At 44.9% G+C, this 18,370-nt stretch overlaps 1 protein-coding gene across 2 annotated transcripts; it reads left to right on the forward strand.

The window, feature by feature from the left end:
• The first annotated feature begins 1,298 nt into the window (after nucleotides 1-1,298).
• ptchd1 (patched domain containing 1) lies at nucleotides 1,299-14,800 on the forward strand. 2 transcript variants are annotated; one of them, XM_030079448.1, is made up of 5 exons: nucleotides 1,314-1,661; nucleotides 4,932-5,646; nucleotides 11,788-12,206; nucleotides 12,390-12,518; nucleotides 13,131-14,800. In XM_030079448.1, the coding sequence occupies exons 1-5, from the start codon at nucleotides 1,314-1,316 to the stop codon at nucleotides 14,229-14,231; spliced, it is 2,712 nt and encodes a 903-aa protein (XP_029935308.1). In that variant the 3' UTR covers nucleotides 14,232-14,800. The 2 variants fall into 2 exon arrangements, with proteins under 2 accessions (XP_029935307.1, XP_029935308.1); XM_030079447.1 differs by having other exon boundaries at nucleotides 1,299-1,661; nucleotides 11,788-12,518.
• The last annotated feature ends 3,570 nt before the right edge of the window (nucleotides 14,801-18,370 follow it).

Genomic DNA, 18,370 nt, shown 5'->3' on the forward strand with positions numbered 1-18,370 from the left:
TATATTATTAGAAGAATATCATGATATCGTATATCATAAAAAAAAAATAATGATACTGATAAAGTAGCCTTAAAGGTCACATCGTTGAACACCATATTGCTGCACATCATACTTTCCTTTAGCAGTTCCCCCTCTCTCTCTCTCTCTCTCTCTCTCTCTCTCTCTCTCTCTCTCTCTCTCTCTCACGCGCACACAGACGCACGCTCCCAGTCAGTCAGTATGGAATGACTGTGTTTGTTTCTCTGCATTGTACGCGGCGCGGCACGGCAAGAGGCGGGGCGTGAGGGCGGTGCAGGAAAAAAAAAAAAAAAAAAAACACGGTCCCCGGTTTGAAAGCCGGCAATTAGTGACGCGTGTTCCCCAACGTCCAGAGCCGTCACTGGGGGAGAGCCCTGTGTTGCATGAGCAGCAGGGGCTCCGACAGCCCACCGGGGCGATGAGGAGAGGACGACAAAGCCTTCTGCCGCAGAGGAAACCAAGATTAGGCTGTAACTCTCCCGGACACCAGTGCGCCCACACCGTCACCATTCTGCCGTAGCGTTTCACTGGGTTAATTAGCAGCCCCCGGCTCCGTCATGACTTGGTGATGTAGGGTGGAGCTGGACGCAGGGACAGCCGGGGGATAACATCTCGGTGTGGATGCGCTTACAGTGATCACCGTTATCACCGGGTCGGCTCTCTGCTTCCCCTCTATAGGTATGTACACCTTCAGACCTTCAGCATATAGCGTGACTACAGTATGTTTCTAGCAACCTGTCAGAGTGTGAATACCCATGCAAAAGAGAAAACTAACGCAATTCAGTAAGGGCAAAATAGCCTTTAAGTCTCCTAATGAATCCTATCGGAGTTGTTATTGCATAAAGATCACTATAACAGACACTCAAGTCTTTTCAGGAATATTAAAGTGTGTTTTTTTTATTTTTTATTTTTTTTCCCCTATTGCGCACCAAGCCAGCATGCAGAAGGTGTTGAGCACAAGCAGTGTATGTGTAGTATTAAATGTGTCCATGCTGTGTAACTGCGGAGCAGAGGATTGCTGGCTCATTTGGCTGGTTTCTATTCATTGCGCTATTCCAGCTGATGAGTGAAGCCCAGGGAAAGAGGCGCTGCTCTGACCGGGGGATGGTTGGATTCTCCCCCACCTGGTGACCTCCTGCTCCGGGGGACAAACCCTCCGACAACCCGTATCCCACCTCCTCCTCCCGGCGTAGAGTCACGGAGCCCCCCGATGCGTCCGGCAGCTCCTGATGGTCGGCGGTGTTCCGGGGCTTTCCGGTCGGTGGGAGAGGCTCGAGCCGCGGCCGCGCGCTAGGATGCTGCGCCAGGTGTTGCACGCGGGCCTGAGGAGCTCCTTCCACGCGCTGGGCCGATTCGTGGCGAGCCACCCGGTGTTTTTCGCCTCGGCGCCCGTGCTCATCTCCATCCTGCTGGGCGCCAGCTTCAGCCGGTACCGCGTGGAGGAGAACGTGGAGAACCTGCTCGCGCCCAAGCACAGCCTGGCCAAGATCGAGGGCAACCTGGTGGACAGCCTGTTCCCCGTGAACCGCTCCAAGCACGCGCTCTACTCCGACCTGCAGACGCCGGGCCGCTACGGGCGCGTGATCATCACCACGCGCAAGGGCAGCGTGCTGGAACCGCTTCACCTGGACACCATCCTGAAGGTGACAGGCGCATGCACGCACATTACGCCTCCTCCGTTCAAGTCATTCTTTCCCACACAACGGCCACAAAGTTTTTTACAAAACAAAAACACTGAATCAAAAGTAGCTGAAAACAGACGGTTTTCTCTTGTAGGTTTTATATGCGATTTAAAACATGCATTCAAGCTTACGAACACACACACACACACACACACACACACACACGCATGCATAACTAGGGCCTTTGTTGAGAGATTCCTAACAGGAGATGCCAACCACGATAATCAGAGATTTTACAAGTGTGTGTTATGCCAGAGCAGTTTAATTTTTTTTATTAAACAAAGAGATCAGATTCTGTGCCTTTGAAAAACAAACATCCCAGGGGATACACCGCTTCTCCAGAATAGAAGTTTACAAAGAAATCCATTTTGTACACTCATTCAGACACACACACGCACATACACGCACACAGAAAGAGAGAGAGAGAGAGAGAGAGAGAGAGAGAGAGAGAGAGAGAGAGAGAGTCAGTATCTGAGAGCTGCTGTGCAGTTCATTAAAAGGTCCTCTCCCCATTCTGAACAATTAATCCTAATTTAAGAGAACAATACCATCCCATTCCAAATAACCCTGACGACCATGTTATAATTACGAAGCAGAGCATTTTAATTATGAAGTGGTCGTAGTCAGGACGAGGAGGCCTCCCTCCACGTTTTGCATGTCTAAATGATTTTATGAATATTAGTTTGACACCCCAGGAGCAATTAGCAAAAATGATTTCAGGAGGTGATGAGGTTGTAATCAGAGTTTCCAGACCACAGAGGCCCAAGATAGCCCCACTGCGTACTTGTGTGCATAAGTGCCTGCACAAACAGCATGTTTCTGTGTGTATGTGTGTATGTGTGTGTGTGTGTTTGTCAGGCATGGTTATTATGACCCACTTTACCCACCCAGAAAACATTGTTGGTCCTTAGAGGACTGCCACAGTTAGACAGGCTAGCTTAGGACTCCGCATCAGATGCTGCCAACAGGCTCTGAGAGGGAAACAGGTTGGTACACTAATGCATGAGGGAGACGCTATTAAAGGAAAAATCCACCCTCGGATACTCCAGCACTGTAACATATCATCAGTCTGTGATGTTCAGTTTGTTCCAGCAGCTCAGAGGTGTCATGATTTACTTTTTTGTGTACCCACTTTCCATCAAAGTTCCTCATCTCGGTTTTGTGATTCGCTGTATTTCCCACAATGCCTTTTTACAACCTCCAGAGAATGTGCCTGAACTTTTATTATGCAGCTCTGATTATGTTTGTGCGGAGCCTCCCCCCCCAGGGTCAGCTGAGACACAAAAGTAAATCTGTTTCTCTCGATTTAGGAATCTGTGCCCACGCTTTACAAACTGCGCTCTCGGATTCCTGTTCCACGCCCACGGATTTGTAAACCGTGCCCACAAATTACGATGTAAGCCCACGGATTTGCCATCGAAATCTGAGGGCACAGTTTACAAATCTGTGGGCATGGATTTGCAATCCCACAGGCACAGATTATGACTCCAAGAGCAAGGTGCATAAACCTTTCACAGATTTCTAAAGTGAGATTTCCTGAGGAGTTTCCAGAGGAGTTTTTCCAGATGAGAAAAAAGTGTGAGTTGCATCGCTGAAATTAGGGACACACGAGGCAACTCTCCCTTGGATTTCCAGTCTTTGCCTCATTTGCATCGTCTTAAAAGTTTCCTGAGCGTCTTAAGGAGCTCACGGGAGAAACCGTCGTCTAGTGTGGCACTACTTTGATGCGGTTGTAGCACGGTTCTCTCACGATGAAACAGTCAAAAGCCAATGAGATAACAAGCGGAATTAAATGTTGCTTCACACACACACACACGCACACACTTCGGCTTCTTTCTTTTCTTGTCAGCGTGTGCACACTGTGCCATCAACAAGATCCGTTCTCTCCATTCTCATTGGCGATTCGCTGTGCAATCCTTTCTGCTTTGCACGATCATGACCGGCCGTGAGAGTACACGACTACGCGAGAGTTGGCTACTCCTGTGCTTTGGATTCTTGAGCCGTGGGTGACAGTAATGCACGGTTTAGTCGCTTGCCAGCTGTTGTAAAAACACAAGGCGAAGAAGCAGCCCTCTAGATTACCATCCCTTAGATTCCTTGTTGTCATACGTGACAACCTCGAGGACAGAATGCGCAAATGGCGGTTGTTAAGTGTGACACGCTCCCCAATTAAAGAGTTGGGAGAAAGTCGCCTACCGCGTGCCGAGAAAATGCGACTCGTCTTGTGTCTCCGTTCCATTCTGGTCTATTAAGGCTACTGTCAGCGGAGAAAATGGTACCTCTGCTTCTTTTACAGTTCCTCCCCGTATGACTGTTGGACGCTGGTGGGGGGAAATGATGAGAGGGGAGAAGGTTTTGCTTTGTGATTCTGCAGGACCGACTCCAAAACCTGACAATTACCAGAGATGTTTTAGGTAGCTGAAAAAAACGTTGCGCCATTAAACACTGGAAATATCGACGCTGTACCTCGGCCCGTATTTCACACAAATCAGAAAAATACACCACCAAACAATAACATCGTCCCACAAATCATTGCCAATAGCTTTTTTGTTTGTTTGTTTGTTTGTTTGTTTGTTTTGGTGTTATTAGTGTTTTAGCATGGATTTTTTTCTTAAATCGGGCAAGAAAAACCAGAATCTCAAGATGAGTATTAAAATAATCTTAGATAAAGTACAGTAAGTGCCCTCTCTCTCTCTCTCTCTCTCTCTCTCTTACTCATACTCACACACACACACACACACACACACTCACACACTCGCAGGTCAGTGCAGCATTCTGAGGGGGTAGACAGCTCTGCCTATTTATGCTGTGGCAGAGACTGGCATCAGGCCTGTTGCTTAGTAACCGGCACTGTGGATGCTGGCACTGTTGTCCTCTTGCCATAGAAACAGAGGAGGATACTGAGGCCACCATTGTTGCTCGGACAAGTGCAACACATACTTGTAGCACATAGGCACGCATTCTCACACACAACATGTACAATGCATAGATAGATAATACTGTCTTACGTGAACACACACACACACACCAACACACACACTTGTCATGGACTGCTGGATGCTGCTGGGTTCTGAAATTTTGCCAAGCACAGCTATGAAAACTTTGATGCAACTTTTGTGCCTTTGCCACAGTTTATCTGGGCCACTAAGTGACTTATGCGTGTGTGTGTGTGTGTGTGTGTGTGTGTGTGTGTGTGTGTGTGTGTGTGTGTGTGTGTGTGTGTGCATGCAGTTACACAGGCGGATCTACCAGATGCAGGTGACAGTCCCGGCCACCGGCTTCAACAGCTTCAACTACTCCTTCTCCTACCTCTGCCTCCCCGACGACAAGAACATCTGCATCATCGATGACATCATCCGCGCCATGGAGGAGATCCAATCGGCCCGCGCCTCCAACCGCTCCGTCCCCGTCCTGCGCTACCCAATCACGCGGCTGGCCGACGGGCGCCAGGCGTACATCGGCCACCAGCTGGGCGGGGTGCAGGGCTGGGGTCCTGGCGGGACGGTGCGGGGTCCCGGGACGGGGACCAGAGGAGAAGGGGTGCGTTCAGCCCGGGCGCTGCAGCTGACCTACTACCTCCAAGCCCGTGGCGGTCTGATGGACAGGGTGGCCGGCCAATGGGAGAAGGCCTTCTGCGCCGAGTTACAGCACTTTTCGGCGTTGCACCCTAAGCTGGCGCTGTACCCGTCCACCTCTTCTTCTCTGAGGACAGACTTCCAGTTCTCCTCCGTGCTGGCGCGCCGCCCCCTGTTGGCCAGCTTGGGGGCGTGCAGCGTGCTGGCTGTGCTGTGCTGCTCGATGAGGGACTGCGTGAGGTCCAAACCCTGGCTTGGCCTGCTGGCGCTTCTGTCGATCACGCTGTCCGGCCTGACCGCTGCAGGGATACTCAACCTGACCGGGGCCACCTACAACTCCACGTACCTGGGCATCCCCTTCATCATGCTCGGTAGGTTTAAAATAACACCAGGGCAATATATATAGTTCAGTTTTGCCCTAATGTTATCAATATATCAGTATTGTGATATAAGAGCAAACATCATCTAGGATTATGGATATTGTAATATCGTGATACTGCATAATGATGATATGGTATTTCCTTATTTTAAAGGCTCCATGCAAATTTCTGAGCTTATTAGAGAGTTTAGAAGCCAATATTTTGTTTTTAGTATTATTATTTTTTGTTATAAAGATGTGATTTGAAAGAAAAGTTCATCTATGATTATGGATATTGTAATATCATGATGCTGCATAATGATGATATGGTATTTCCTTATTTTAAAGGCTCCATTACATTAAAGGCTGCAAATTTCTGAGCTTATTGGAGAGTTTAGAAGCCAGTAATTTTTTTTTTTTTTTTTTTGTTATAAAGCTGTGATTTGAAAGAAAAGTTCATCTATGATTTATGGATATTGAAATATCGTGATACTGCATAATGATGATATGGTATTTCCTTATTTTAAAGGCTCCATTACATTAAAGGCTGCAAATTTCTGAGCGTATTAGAGAGTTTAGAAGCCAGCATTTTTTTTTTTTTTTTTTAATTATTATTATTATTATTTATAAAGCTGTGATTTGAAAGAAAAGTTCATCTATGATTATGGATATTGTAATATCGTGATACTGCATAATCATGATATGGTATTTCCTTATTTTGAAGGCTCCATTACATTAAAGGCTGCAAATTTCTGAGCTTATTAGAGAGTTTAGAAGCCAGTATTTTGTTTTTATTATTATCGTTTGTTATAAAGCTGTGATTTGAAAGAAAAGTTCATCTATGATTATGGATATTGAAATATCGTGATACTGCATAATGATGATATGGTATTTCCTTATTTTGAAGGCTCCATTACATTAAAGGCTGCAAATTTCTGAGCGTATTAGAGAATTTAGAAGCCAGCATTTTTTTAATTTTTTTATTATTATTAGTTTTTATAAAGCTGTGATTTGAAAGAAAAGTTCATCTATGATTATGGATATTGTAATATCGTGATACTGCATAATCATGATATGGTATTTCCTTATTTTAAAGGCTCCATTACATTAAAGGCTGAAAATTTCTGAGCGTATTAGAGAGTTTAGAAGCCAGTATTTTGTTTTTATTATTATCTTTTGTTATAAAGCTGTGATTTAAAAGAAAAGTTCATCTATGATTATGGATATTGTAATATCGTGATACTGCATAATGATGATATGGTATTTCCTTATTTTGAAGGCTCCATTACATTAAAGGCTGCAAATTTCTGAGCTTATTAGAGAGTTTAGAAGCCAGTATTTTTTTATTACTATTATTATTATTTTTTTTTATTATAAAGCTGTGATTTGAAAGAAAAGTTCATTTTGAAATGGAATAAGACTGTTGAGAGAGTGAGAGAGCGTTCTGATGGCTTTTAGGCATGTGTCAGACGTTGGCTGGTTTTGCTCGTGTTACTCATGTCAAGTTATTTATAGCTTCGCCCTGCAATTTCTGCCATTTCCGAGCCATTTAATAATCTGAAACTAATGAACGCCTTGTCGAGACTTTTTGAGACAGACCTGTTTTCGGCCCTTTTTGCTCCTCTCCAAAGTTTACTGCCGAAATCCATACCACTTCAACTCATCCCACTGCTTCCCCTGCTGTTTAAAAAAAAAAAAAACTGTCATTACTGAAAATTCACAATTGCAATTTTGAGTCAAAAGCATGATAAGAAATGTGACAAAACACACCGCGATTGGTTTTGCTTACAGGTAAAGAGTTGAACAGAGTTTGTCCTAGGCTTGCCTCTGCACTGACATGACGTCTACCTGTAGAAGCAGTGAGAGACAGGGAGGGAGAGGGGAGGCCTGGTGACGTTTACACACAAAAACCTTCTGCTGCTCTTTGATACCATCAAGTTTCATTTTCACCACAGGAGACTTGAGTTGAGTGCAGCGCTACTGTACATCATGACAGCTGCCGAGCCAACTCTCCTTTATGGTGCAATGCAAAATTGGCCAAAAATTAAAATGAAAAAAAACAACACGAAACAATGATTAATTAATGAATTAATGAGTGAATTAAATGAAACAGATCGCTCTGCCTAGATAAAGCCTGTGTATTACACTCACTGGCCTGAATTGACCCCTTCCATGATGTGTGGGACATTTTGGGTGTATGCTTTTTTGCTGTGGGTGTGGCCAGCGGTGAGCTGGGCTGCAGATATGAAGTGCAAGGAAATCATCGCAAAAACACCAGTGGGGGAAATCAGGAAGAAATGAAAAAACCAAGTGAAGCTAATCGTGTGTGACCTTAGACAGAGGTTAACATTGGCGCTGTTTTTCTTTTCTTTTTCTTTTCTTTTCTTTTCTTTCTTTTTTTTTTTTTTTTTTTTTTTTTTTTTTACAGCAGACTGCCTGTGCTTGCCGTCTGTTCGATGCCTGTGATGGCTTACAGATGCCCGCCTCAGGCTAGATGCCATTTGAAGCAGACAGCTCGTCAACATGAATGACAAGTGTGGGGGCATGAACTTAACCAACTTTGAAGCTAAACATGCCAGTTTTCACCTCAAGGTGAAACCTGGCATGTCGTAAATAAATTGCGTATCTGAAAGTAAGGTGTGGAACCGGAGCCTCCAAAGTGATTCAGGTTTTAATTTCTGGAGCTAAATGAAAGGTTTCAAATTGAATTGAATAAAAAAGAAAAAAAAAAACAATGCACACTCTCACGAAATGAGCAACAGCACACAATTAAATCAGAGCACACTAATGTTTTACTGGATGTTGAATGCTTGGATAAGAAAAAGACACTTTCACAGATTGAATTCTGTGTTTTTTGAAGTATGGATGTACTTACAATAATGATGAACATCAGGCAATGACCTTAATTCCAAAATGGATATATGGCAGTTTGGGAATGAACTTTGCATATTTTGCTGCCAAACAACATCAGCCAACAGTCCGCTTAGTGCCCTTTAATTAGGTTTGCTTCCCAGAACTATACACCGTATTGAGAAATCAACCATGAGGCTTCCTTCCTTCTTTCTTTCTTTTGTTTTTCTTTCTTTGTAGCTAAATCAGCCAACACTGTCTGCTCTTGGGCTCACACTTCATTACATCTTTGCTCCCCAGATTAGGCAGTAATTGACGTGTGGACTCGACGCTATAAAGGAACGGTCAGTGTTTGTGCATTTAGATATGCTTTACAGTTCAGTTAATTTGTGTGGGCAATGATAAAATGATGGAAAGGGATGAAACAAGAGACAAAACGATGCGACAAAAGAAACAAGGCAAAAAAAAAAAAAAAAAGAATCAAGAGCACGTTAAAACAACGCATGCAGCTCGTAGGACATGCATAATGGATCCTGTAAGATGTATGTAATCGCTCATGCACACACAGCCTGTACCATAATTACTCTGTAATGTGGAGGAGGAAAGGCTGCTGTTAGGCTTAAAATAACTTGAGAGATCGAGTGCCCAGGAGAGAGGGACACAGTAAGAGAGGGCGAGAAAGAAGAGTTTCCAGGAAATATAAGGAAGCTGAGGGAAGAATTTCCGAATCAGAAAATCCAGAAAAAATGTAGAAGTAGAGGGGAATAAAGGAGGACTTTTCAGGACACAAGAGAAATGGGCAGACAGGAAAAAAGCAGGAAGAATGAGGTTTAGAGAAACGAAGGAATGGGCTACAGGGCACAGAGAGAGATAGCAAAAGACACAGAGAGAAAAAGAGGTATTTATATATCCTGTTATGAGAACAGGGAGTTGTGGCAGCAGAGGCACATTTTATGTTTTGCTCTCTTTTCAGAACCAGTCCGAAATGATAATAGAGAAACCTTTCATGGTGCATCATTTAATCTCCGCTTCAGCTCCTGAATGCACAAAACTGGTGTAATAATAAACAGATCGTCGTGGTGGAGGGAAAATAGTCCCATTTGACTCTGCTTTGTCGGGTGTGCACAATGTCAGCAAGGTCAGTGTTGATTTATGATTAAAAATATTTCAGCAGGAAAGCAGTGTGTGTGTGTGTAGGAGTTGGTTGTTGATTCTTTGTTAGTATATGTTTCATCTTGTGTTCTGGGCCAGTATTTTAATGTATGACGCTAATTTTCCCTCAGTCCCGATAAAAAATGAATTCCTATCTAAATTAGGTCCTGTGTTCCCATAGGTTAGGGTATGGGGATTGGGATTATGATTAGGGTTAAATTTAATAAGTAGTAAGTAGTAAGTTGTAATAAATATTCTCTAACTTGAATAAACAAGTTAACAATTAATAATTTACTGTCTCACAATATATAACTGATTAAACCATTGCATTGTAAGAAGGGGACAAAGGGCTGGGAGAATAATTGTCCTCCCATCTGTAAAGTGTGTGTGTGTCTAGGTGTGTGTGTGTGTGTGTGTGTGTATTTTAGCGACAGGCTCTCCTGCCCTGATTTAACCTACAGTTCAGTGAATACAGTCTCCACACTGTCTGAATCCATTTTTTTTGAGAGTATACTGAAACCCAGAGGCTGGAATAGACTGGCAAAATACCTATCTCTCTCACCTTATACTCTCCCATGTGTCTGGCTCAGTTTGTGGAGTGTGTGTGTGTGTGTGTGTGTGTGTGTGTGTGTCAAGCTCCAGTGAAAATCACAATCCTTGGGCGAGTGCTGCCCCCAGCCTCTCTCTTTGCTCCCCTCTTCTCTCTGGTACATTAACCCCCCGTCCCTTTCACTCTCATTCCTTATTTAATTCCCTCCCTCTCGAATGCACACACACACACATGCATCCGCCCACACACACACACAAATGCACGCATGTATGCACACTGAAACTCCACAGACCGACACACTCCTTCAGTCTGTGTTGCACCCAGTTCTGGTGTTGGCACCTTGCGTCACTGCCAAGGTGTAAAGTGTTTCGGTGTGGTGAGGTCACTGGAGAAAGGAAGGAGAGCGAGGGGGGGGGTGTATGTCAGTGATGACTCATTGGCGCCATGGCAACCGCTGAGGTGAAAACCATCTGCTGCACGTGAACAACCATATGTACATGTATGTGCGTGCACATGAACGCTTGGCACGTCCGCGTACGCGAGCGCTGTCCTCAGTCACCTCCGATTGCATTGCACATTATTGAAAATGACGTCCCTCACTGACTGAAGGCCTTTTCTTTCCATTAGCTCGCTGAGGTGACCTGCACATTAGTTTCCAACCTATAAATCTGCCCAGCAAGGAGGCTTTATCTTTTATCTGTTGTGTTATTCTCAAGCTCTTTTGTTGGAAGTACTTCCTGCAGTAATTCTGCTCCGTGTATATGGTCTCATCTATATCCTTCTCTGTGCCGCTGCAGTGAGCTGGTTTCTCCACAGGGAACATTCAAATCTCAAGCACATGACAATTTTACTGTGGCTCACTTCTGTATTATTTATTTATTTATTTATTTATTTATTTTTCATATTTCTGGTTGAAATAGGATTTTACCGCGGAACATAATCCAGGAAGAGACTGTTCCAAAGAGGACAAGTTAGACCATTTAACATGACTGCTAGGATGGAGGTTGTATTTCAAAAAACTGTGTTGGCATTACTGGTTTGAATTTTTATGTACATCACGTGTTATGTAATGGAAAGTATCCAGTAAAAAAATAAATAAAAGAAATAAAGAAGTAAGAGCAATGACAAGAAAATAAACATCTAAATATCAGCAAGATGATATTTAGGTGTCAAGTCAATACCAAAATTTTAAAAAATGATATTTTAGTGTTGGTAGCATGGACACGCTTTGATCTTTCACTCATAACCAAGTGTCCTCATTCTAATGTTGCTGCCTTAGCCTGAATGTTTAAACACTTTACACTTAAACACTTAAAGGTTTTGTGTAGATGTTCATATTAAATTCTGAAATAATGGAGCGAGCACTGAGTGAGTTTTCTGTTTTTTTTTTTTTTTTTTTCCATTGCATCAAATCAGGTATTGAGAATCATGGAATTTCACTGATTTTGGTCAATTATGAAAATTTCTGGAGAATCAGATCAGATAACAAACTGAAAAGTGTTTTTTTTTTTTTTTTTTTTTCTCCATTTCCATTGTGGCTTTTAAGTTTAGTGCACAATCTAATGTAATCTCATTAGCCACACGTCTTCCTCTGTGCCTCAGGTCACGGGCTGTTCGGCTCTTTCGAGATGCTGTCGTCGTGGAGACGGACGCGGGAGGACCAGCACGTGAAAGAGCGCGTGGCCGGCGTCTTCGAGGACGTCATGCTGCGCTTCTCCGGCTCCACCATGCTCCACCTGATGACCCTGGGCCTGGCCGCCTCGCCGCTCACCAACATGGAGGCCGTGCGGCTCTTCTGCCGCACCGCCGCCCTCGCCGTCACCGTCAGCTACGTTTACACGCTGTCCTTCTACAGCTCCTGCCTGGTGTTCACCGGATACTTGGAGACCGGGTACCGGCACGGCTGCTTCTGCCGGCGCGTCCCCAAACCCGACCGCTTGGACTCCAAGCCGGCCTGGTACAGGTGTCTCATGTACACGCGCTACCAGGATGAGACGCAGACGCCGAACCAGCCACACGGGGTCAGCCACGGTCACACGCACACGTCCAACGCCAACCTGATGCACACGCACGCACACGCACACACACACGCGCACACTGCAAACAACCCTGTCACCCACGGGCACAGTCACGTGGCCAACCCGGCACACACACACGCACACCCTCACGCGCACGCTCCGGTCTGCCCGGACCCGCAACCTCAGGACTCTCACCTGTTGCTGGGGTGTGTGCGGCGTTGCTATGGAGACTGGATCACCAACACCTATGTCAAGCCGTTTGTGGTTCTGCTGTATCTGGTCTACATCTCCTTTGGCTTGATGGGCTTCTTACAGGTAAGGCACACACCCACACACACACACACATCTCTAATGTATGATAAATGGGATTCTGTTGCCCACACATGCACATTTACTTTCACATACACAACACACATTTTATTCCTCTATATTCTGAGTATGATTCAGTTGTTTACACACACAGAGCCATTTCGCACAGGGTGTTCAGACACTTATGCGGAATGGTTTTGTGCAGCATTTTTGTTCGCACCCGCTCTGACTGTTTGATGGGCACATATGCTAAAAACACAGAGCTGGAAAGCACAAAATTTACGCTGAGCCTGTCCTGTAAACCTTTTTTTTTTTTTAATGCCAAATGAAACGCAAAATCAGAGTGAGACAAGAAGAAATGTCGCACCACAAGGTGTGAAACATATGTGCAGGGAACTTCGCTAAATAACCCTTGACATCACCACCAATCAGTGGCTTGTTATCTGATATATTTAATTTTTTACTAGACAGTCTGCTCTTATACACCTTGTCTGCAACAGAGCCATGAGCTGGGAAAATCGAAATGGTAAAAAAAAAAAAAAAAAAAAAAAAAAAGGCTTCATTTGTGCCAGAGCGATAGCCTGTAGTCTGTAATAAATATGATTATGTTGTCCACAGGTGACCCAGGGTTCAGACCCCAGTGCACTGGTTGCCATGGATACAGCAACAGTACTGTACGCCCGTGCCCAGCAGCGTTACTTCAGCTCCTACTCCCCTGTTATTGGATTCTACATCTATGAAAGCGCCCCCTACTGGAACGTGTCCGTACAGCGAGACCTGCTAGAATATGCCAAAGGCTTCCAGCGAATCAGCTGGCTGGAATCCTACCTGAACTACCTATCGGAGCGCAACCAGTCCACCAGCCAGTCGCGGGAAAACTTCACACGCACGCTCCGCCACTCCTTCCTGCGCGAGCCCCAGTACGCCCACTTTGCCGACGACATCATCTTCGCCGAGCGCGGCCAGGGCGAGGAGCCCGACGTGGCGGCGTCCCGCGTCTTCCTGGTCGCGAAGACGACGGAGAACAAGCGCGAGGAGATGTCGGTGCTGCTGGACACGCTGCGGCGCCTCTCGCTGACCTCGCGCGTCCGCTTTCTCATCTTCAACCCCTCTTTTGTCTACCTGGACCGCTACGCCGCGGCGGTCAGCTCCCCCCTCAGACACTCCCTGCTGGCGGTGCTCTTCCTGCTGGGCCTGTCCTCCCTGGCCGTGGTGGAGCCGCTGGTCTCCGTGTGGCTGGGCCTCACCCTGCTCTCCGTGCAGTTCGGAGTGCTGGGCTTCATGACCCTGTGGGGCGTGGAGCTCGACTGCATGTCCGTGCTGTGCTTGATCTCGGCGCTGGGGCACTCGGCGGACTGCAGCGGCCCCCTGCTGTGCGGCTTCGCCTCGGGCCGGGGCGAAAGCAGGACTCGCTGGGTGAGAGTGGCGCTGGAGAGACACGGCGTGCCCTCGCTACAGACGCTCATCTGCTACAGCGCCGCCCTGGTGCCCGTGGGCTGCATACGCTCCAACCTCACGCACACAATGTTCCGCTGCCTCACCCTCACCGCCGGCTGCTCGGTGCTGCACACGCTGGCCTTCCTCCCCACCCTCCTCACCTTCCTGCCCCCCTCCAAGGCCCGGGGCCACCGGCCGGGAGGGGAGGGGCTCCGACAGGAAGTGGAGTGCGTGGAGATGAACGACAGCACACGGGTGGTTGATCAGATCACCACTGTCTGACGGAGAACGGGATGTTGTTATGGCCCCTCGGTTGCCATGGTGACCGCCAGCCGGGGATTGGTTCATTGCAGTCTGAGCAGCCACTAAGCATGCTGCAGACGAGAACACTGATCCCTGTGGAGAGAGAGAGAGAGAGAGAGAGAGAGAGAGAGAAAGAGAAAGAGAGAGATAAAGAGAAAGAGAGAGAGAGAGATAAACAGAGAAGGAAGTTGAGAAAGAGAAGGAGGAAGCAGGAAAGAGTGGGAGGGTAGTAAAGACGGAGAAAAAGAGACGGATATCCAATGCAGTGTATCCATGGTTACCTGCTTGTTGCTAGTGTTGTGTGGCATATTAATGAGCTCTTGTCCAAGCAGCCAATCGGGAGTTAGGAATCAGCTGAGGTCAGTCCCGGACGTCACGTTCCCACAGAATAAGTGCCGCACCTTTCACATCCCAAACTCGCTTTAGATCTGATCACATTGTTTGGCTACTGCTATCTATTTGCCGGTATCAAGTTGCACAACCACAGCTACAATGAAATGATTCTATGATCTGTATGATCTGAGTCTTTATACTTTAATGCTGGATAAATAAAGGTCAAATAAAAAAAAACTGCTTTTATTAAGTGCCTTTATAAGTGTTTTTGAGTTTGATGTCTAGGTTTGCTTTTACTAATTTGGGAAGGGTAAGAGGCCACGGCAAGACGAGGCCTCCTGCACTCCAAATGGAAAGGCTGTTGATGTAAAGTAAAAACATTAATATCTGCAACTCAAATATCGGGGTCATAAGTCAAGAAATTGCTCAAGCGTTTCAACCCTTTTAAGGTCTTTATTACCCGTTTCTTATTACCTGAGGTTATGACACCATTCAAGGAGCTTTTTGTTTTACTGCTTATGTAAATGCACTCAAGTTCTTTTTTTTTTTTTTTTTTTTTTTTATTTACATTTTTACAAGATGTTGTCAAATTGCTTCAGGGGCTCATGTCAAGGAAATGGACATAATGGAGTCCAGTCATTTCAGAATGCTGTGTCATTGATGAAAGAGCATTAAAAAAAAAAAAAAAAAAAAAAAAGTGAAGTTTTTTCAGATTTAGGTGGTGGGCAACAGGTGAAGAGGTAATCGTGGAAAAACAGAAAAGCTTCCATACCCCACTGTCTACACTTGCACGGGGAGTTACAATCATCATATGGGATTATTGATTGATGCTTTTGACATTTCTCCACCCATATATGCATGTTCTGTAGATCCTGACTTGGAACACCTTCATGCTCTTTATGGATCCTTCTGGATGTGACTGTCAACAAACAACGCATTTATATTTGTGTTTTATGGCGCGGGGTGTATCCATCTGTCAAATGTAATATTTCAGGCGATATCTCAGACACTACTGATCTGATTTTGCTGAACCCTTAAGAGCAATGATGATGCATTGTCACTTTGTGTTTTAGGCTTTAAAAAAAAAAAAAACAATTACACTGTGATGGCCGATTAAGCCGATGTAATGACAGGTGAAAGTTTAACCCCTTAAGTAGCTTCAAAAAAACCCCAAAACAATACATTTTTGGCCCATATTCTGTAGGTTGAAACACTTACATGGAGTGAAATATTCAAACCCAAGATGCCATTGTTTTATGGCTGCAGCATTACATCAAATAGCAAATATCGAGATGTCTTGTGCATCATTTCATGCACATTTCCCTGTGATTCAGCAGGAAATGTTGGATTACCTTGGCATCCTTGGGATCTCCACTGGAATTTAAGATAAAGTCCTGTTGGTTGGAGCAAAGCAGTGTGTGTGTATCGGTACTGAGAAACCCACCGGTGGGACTGGCAGAGTTGAAGAGGTCGAATCTTTGACAAACCCAAATTCCTACACCGACTGACACAAAATGTTTCATATAAATGCAGCATAAATCCTGTATCCAGTTTGCACTGATTGGCCTAATGAGGATACAACAATTAAAATACAAATTTTGAACCACAGAAGGCCATAGATGCTACATTATGCATCAGGTTACTGATTGGCCCAAGGGGTTCCTGCATTATTAATGCGGGACGATGCTTATATGAAAGTGCTGTGAGCATGAATTCATTTCTAAGGAATGGTCCGCGATGTCAACAGCTCTATTGGACAATATGTTCCTTCTCCGTCTATCTGACCTTCTGTGATTCTGGAAGTGTGAATGGCAGCATTGTTCTTATTCAGCCTCGGCTTATTCTCCCTCCAGCGGGGAGCGTATAAGCGTTGCCTGGCTTTACTCCTCAACCGCTGAATTCATCCGTTCCCAGCTGAAGGTCTAGTGTGTGGGAGTGATTGCTATAGTTAATCCATGTTCTCCTCTAACCTGCTTCACACTTTTCTTGAATAAAAGGATTGTTCAGCCTTTACAAAAACGTGGGCTGTGATCCAGCGCTCTGTACTCGCACAATTACAGCACCGACTACGGCGCTTTCTCGGTGTAATCCAGGCACGACGCATACCGCTCTGCCAGATGTTGGAGCTGAAATTTTTAACATATAAAAAAACACTGACTACTGTCTCCTTTTTGGCCTTTTAAAGATGCGCTCGTATTGAAAAAGCTGTTTCATCCGCTGTCAAATTCAATATACTGAAAAAAAAAATACAGTATAGTCAAACTTTGTGCCATTATTCACTTATTTGAATGGTGCTGAAAAGTGTGTTGAGAGTGTTAAGTGACACTTGAGCTTCTTAACAGCTGATACCACAAAATATGAACAAACCGCTGTGACTTCAGAAAGGAAAGGCAATTTAAATCCTAATAGATATTTGATCTATGGGGTTTCGGGACATAATTATTATGTGCTTGCCTTGAAAAGGCAACACATCTTAAAATCTTGCATATTTAATCTTTTTAATATTATTATTATTCCACCTTTTTTTCGGCGCGCTACTCCTCCTACAGCTTTGGTTTTAGGCCCCCACAATGAATTGGGAAAATGTGCGGCCCCATTGGGAGAAGTGTGCTATTACTTTTATAAGGAATCCAACTCACGGAATTCTCAAAATTCCAATTTTCCTGAAAATTTCGGCCATCCGAAATGAATGGCCAAAACTTCAGAGGGCTCCAGGGCCCAGAGCTTTTAACCTGCGTCCACGCACCAAATACAAAAAACGTGCGTCTTGTGGAGAAGAAGCGGTGTGTCAATTTTCAAACTGATCAGACTATGCGATTTCTCATAATTCAATTTTAAAATCGCGATTTTGCCCTCATTGAAAAATAATGGGAAATCGGCAGACACTCATGCATTTTCAAAGCCTCACAGCTCCCTCATTCTTTGGCCCACAGACTCCATTCAAAGCTTAAATGACTCAGCAGATGTTCAACTTTATGTGTGTCATCTTCAATTTTTCATGTCTGCTTTAGTTTGCCATAAAACACAGTTTAAGTTTGGAGTTATTTTTGAGCCGCCTCTGACTTTTGAATGAGTGTGTATTGCGTGAGCTAGAGTGGCATTCCTGAGGGCTAGAGTGGAGCAGCCCTGAAAATTCGCCTAAAACTTTTGTCTTAAACTTGCTCTGCTGGCCACACTTTTCACTGCACATGCATAAATTTGGGATCAAATTGTAGGAAAAATAGTTGTGCTTTGAAAAATGTAAATACAAAAGCAAAGTAGCTTCAACTTTTTACACTGTGACACTTAACGAGGCAGGAGTGCCAGCTCTCTCCCCCATAGACTCCCATTATATCTGAAATGCAAAGTCTCGGGAGAGAAGCAGAAAGACACACTTTTCCAACTCGCTCTAAGGTGGGCATTTTTGGGAGTTGGAAAATAATTTTGACACAGTTTGAAAGCCCAAAGCCTTGCCTTTCTCATGGTACATTTTATTTTCTGCTCGGACTTACTATCATTGACAAAGAAGCATTTGTTTGACCACTACTTTTAGGTGATTTTTCACAGAAGCAGCACTATCACTCATGCTGTGTGCTTCATAGAGCCTCATTTCTGGCTCCACCCACACAAGCCCCAGTAGCACAGTGGATAGTGTCTCTGCCTGCCATGCAGGAGACCAGGGTTCAACTCCCCGCCTGGGCAAGAGCCACAACACTACACAGCCCACAAACAGCATAGGGCTGGCGGTTTACACATGTCTAGGCGCTGGCAAGGCAAGCACATCAAAGTTTCTTCAGAAACTTTAT

The sequence above is a fragment of the Myripristis murdjan genome, chromosome 20, assembly GCF_902150065.1.
Source record: "Myripristis murdjan chromosome 20, fMyrMur1.1, whole genome shotgun sequence".
In the NCBI taxonomy this organism is placed as follows: Eukaryota; Metazoa; Chordata; class Actinopteri; order Holocentriformes; family Holocentridae; genus Myripristis; species Myripristis murdjan.

What these genes read in the sequence shown, in the direction of transcription:
- ptchd1 (XM_030079447.1), top strand. Translation starts at nt 1,314, where the DNA reads ATGCTGCGCCAGGTGTTGCACGCGGGCCTGAGGAGCTCCTTCCACGCG. An exon ending in ACCTGGACACCATCCTGAAG is followed by an intron (nt 1,662 to 4,931) that starts GTGACAGGCGCA and finishes GTGTGCATGCAG; the next exon opens with TTACACAGGCGGATCTACCA. An exon ending in GCTTGATGGGCTTCTTACAG is followed by an intron (nt 12,519 to 13,130) that starts GTAAGGCACACA and finishes TGTTGTCCACAG; the next exon opens with GTGACCCAGGGTTCAGACCC.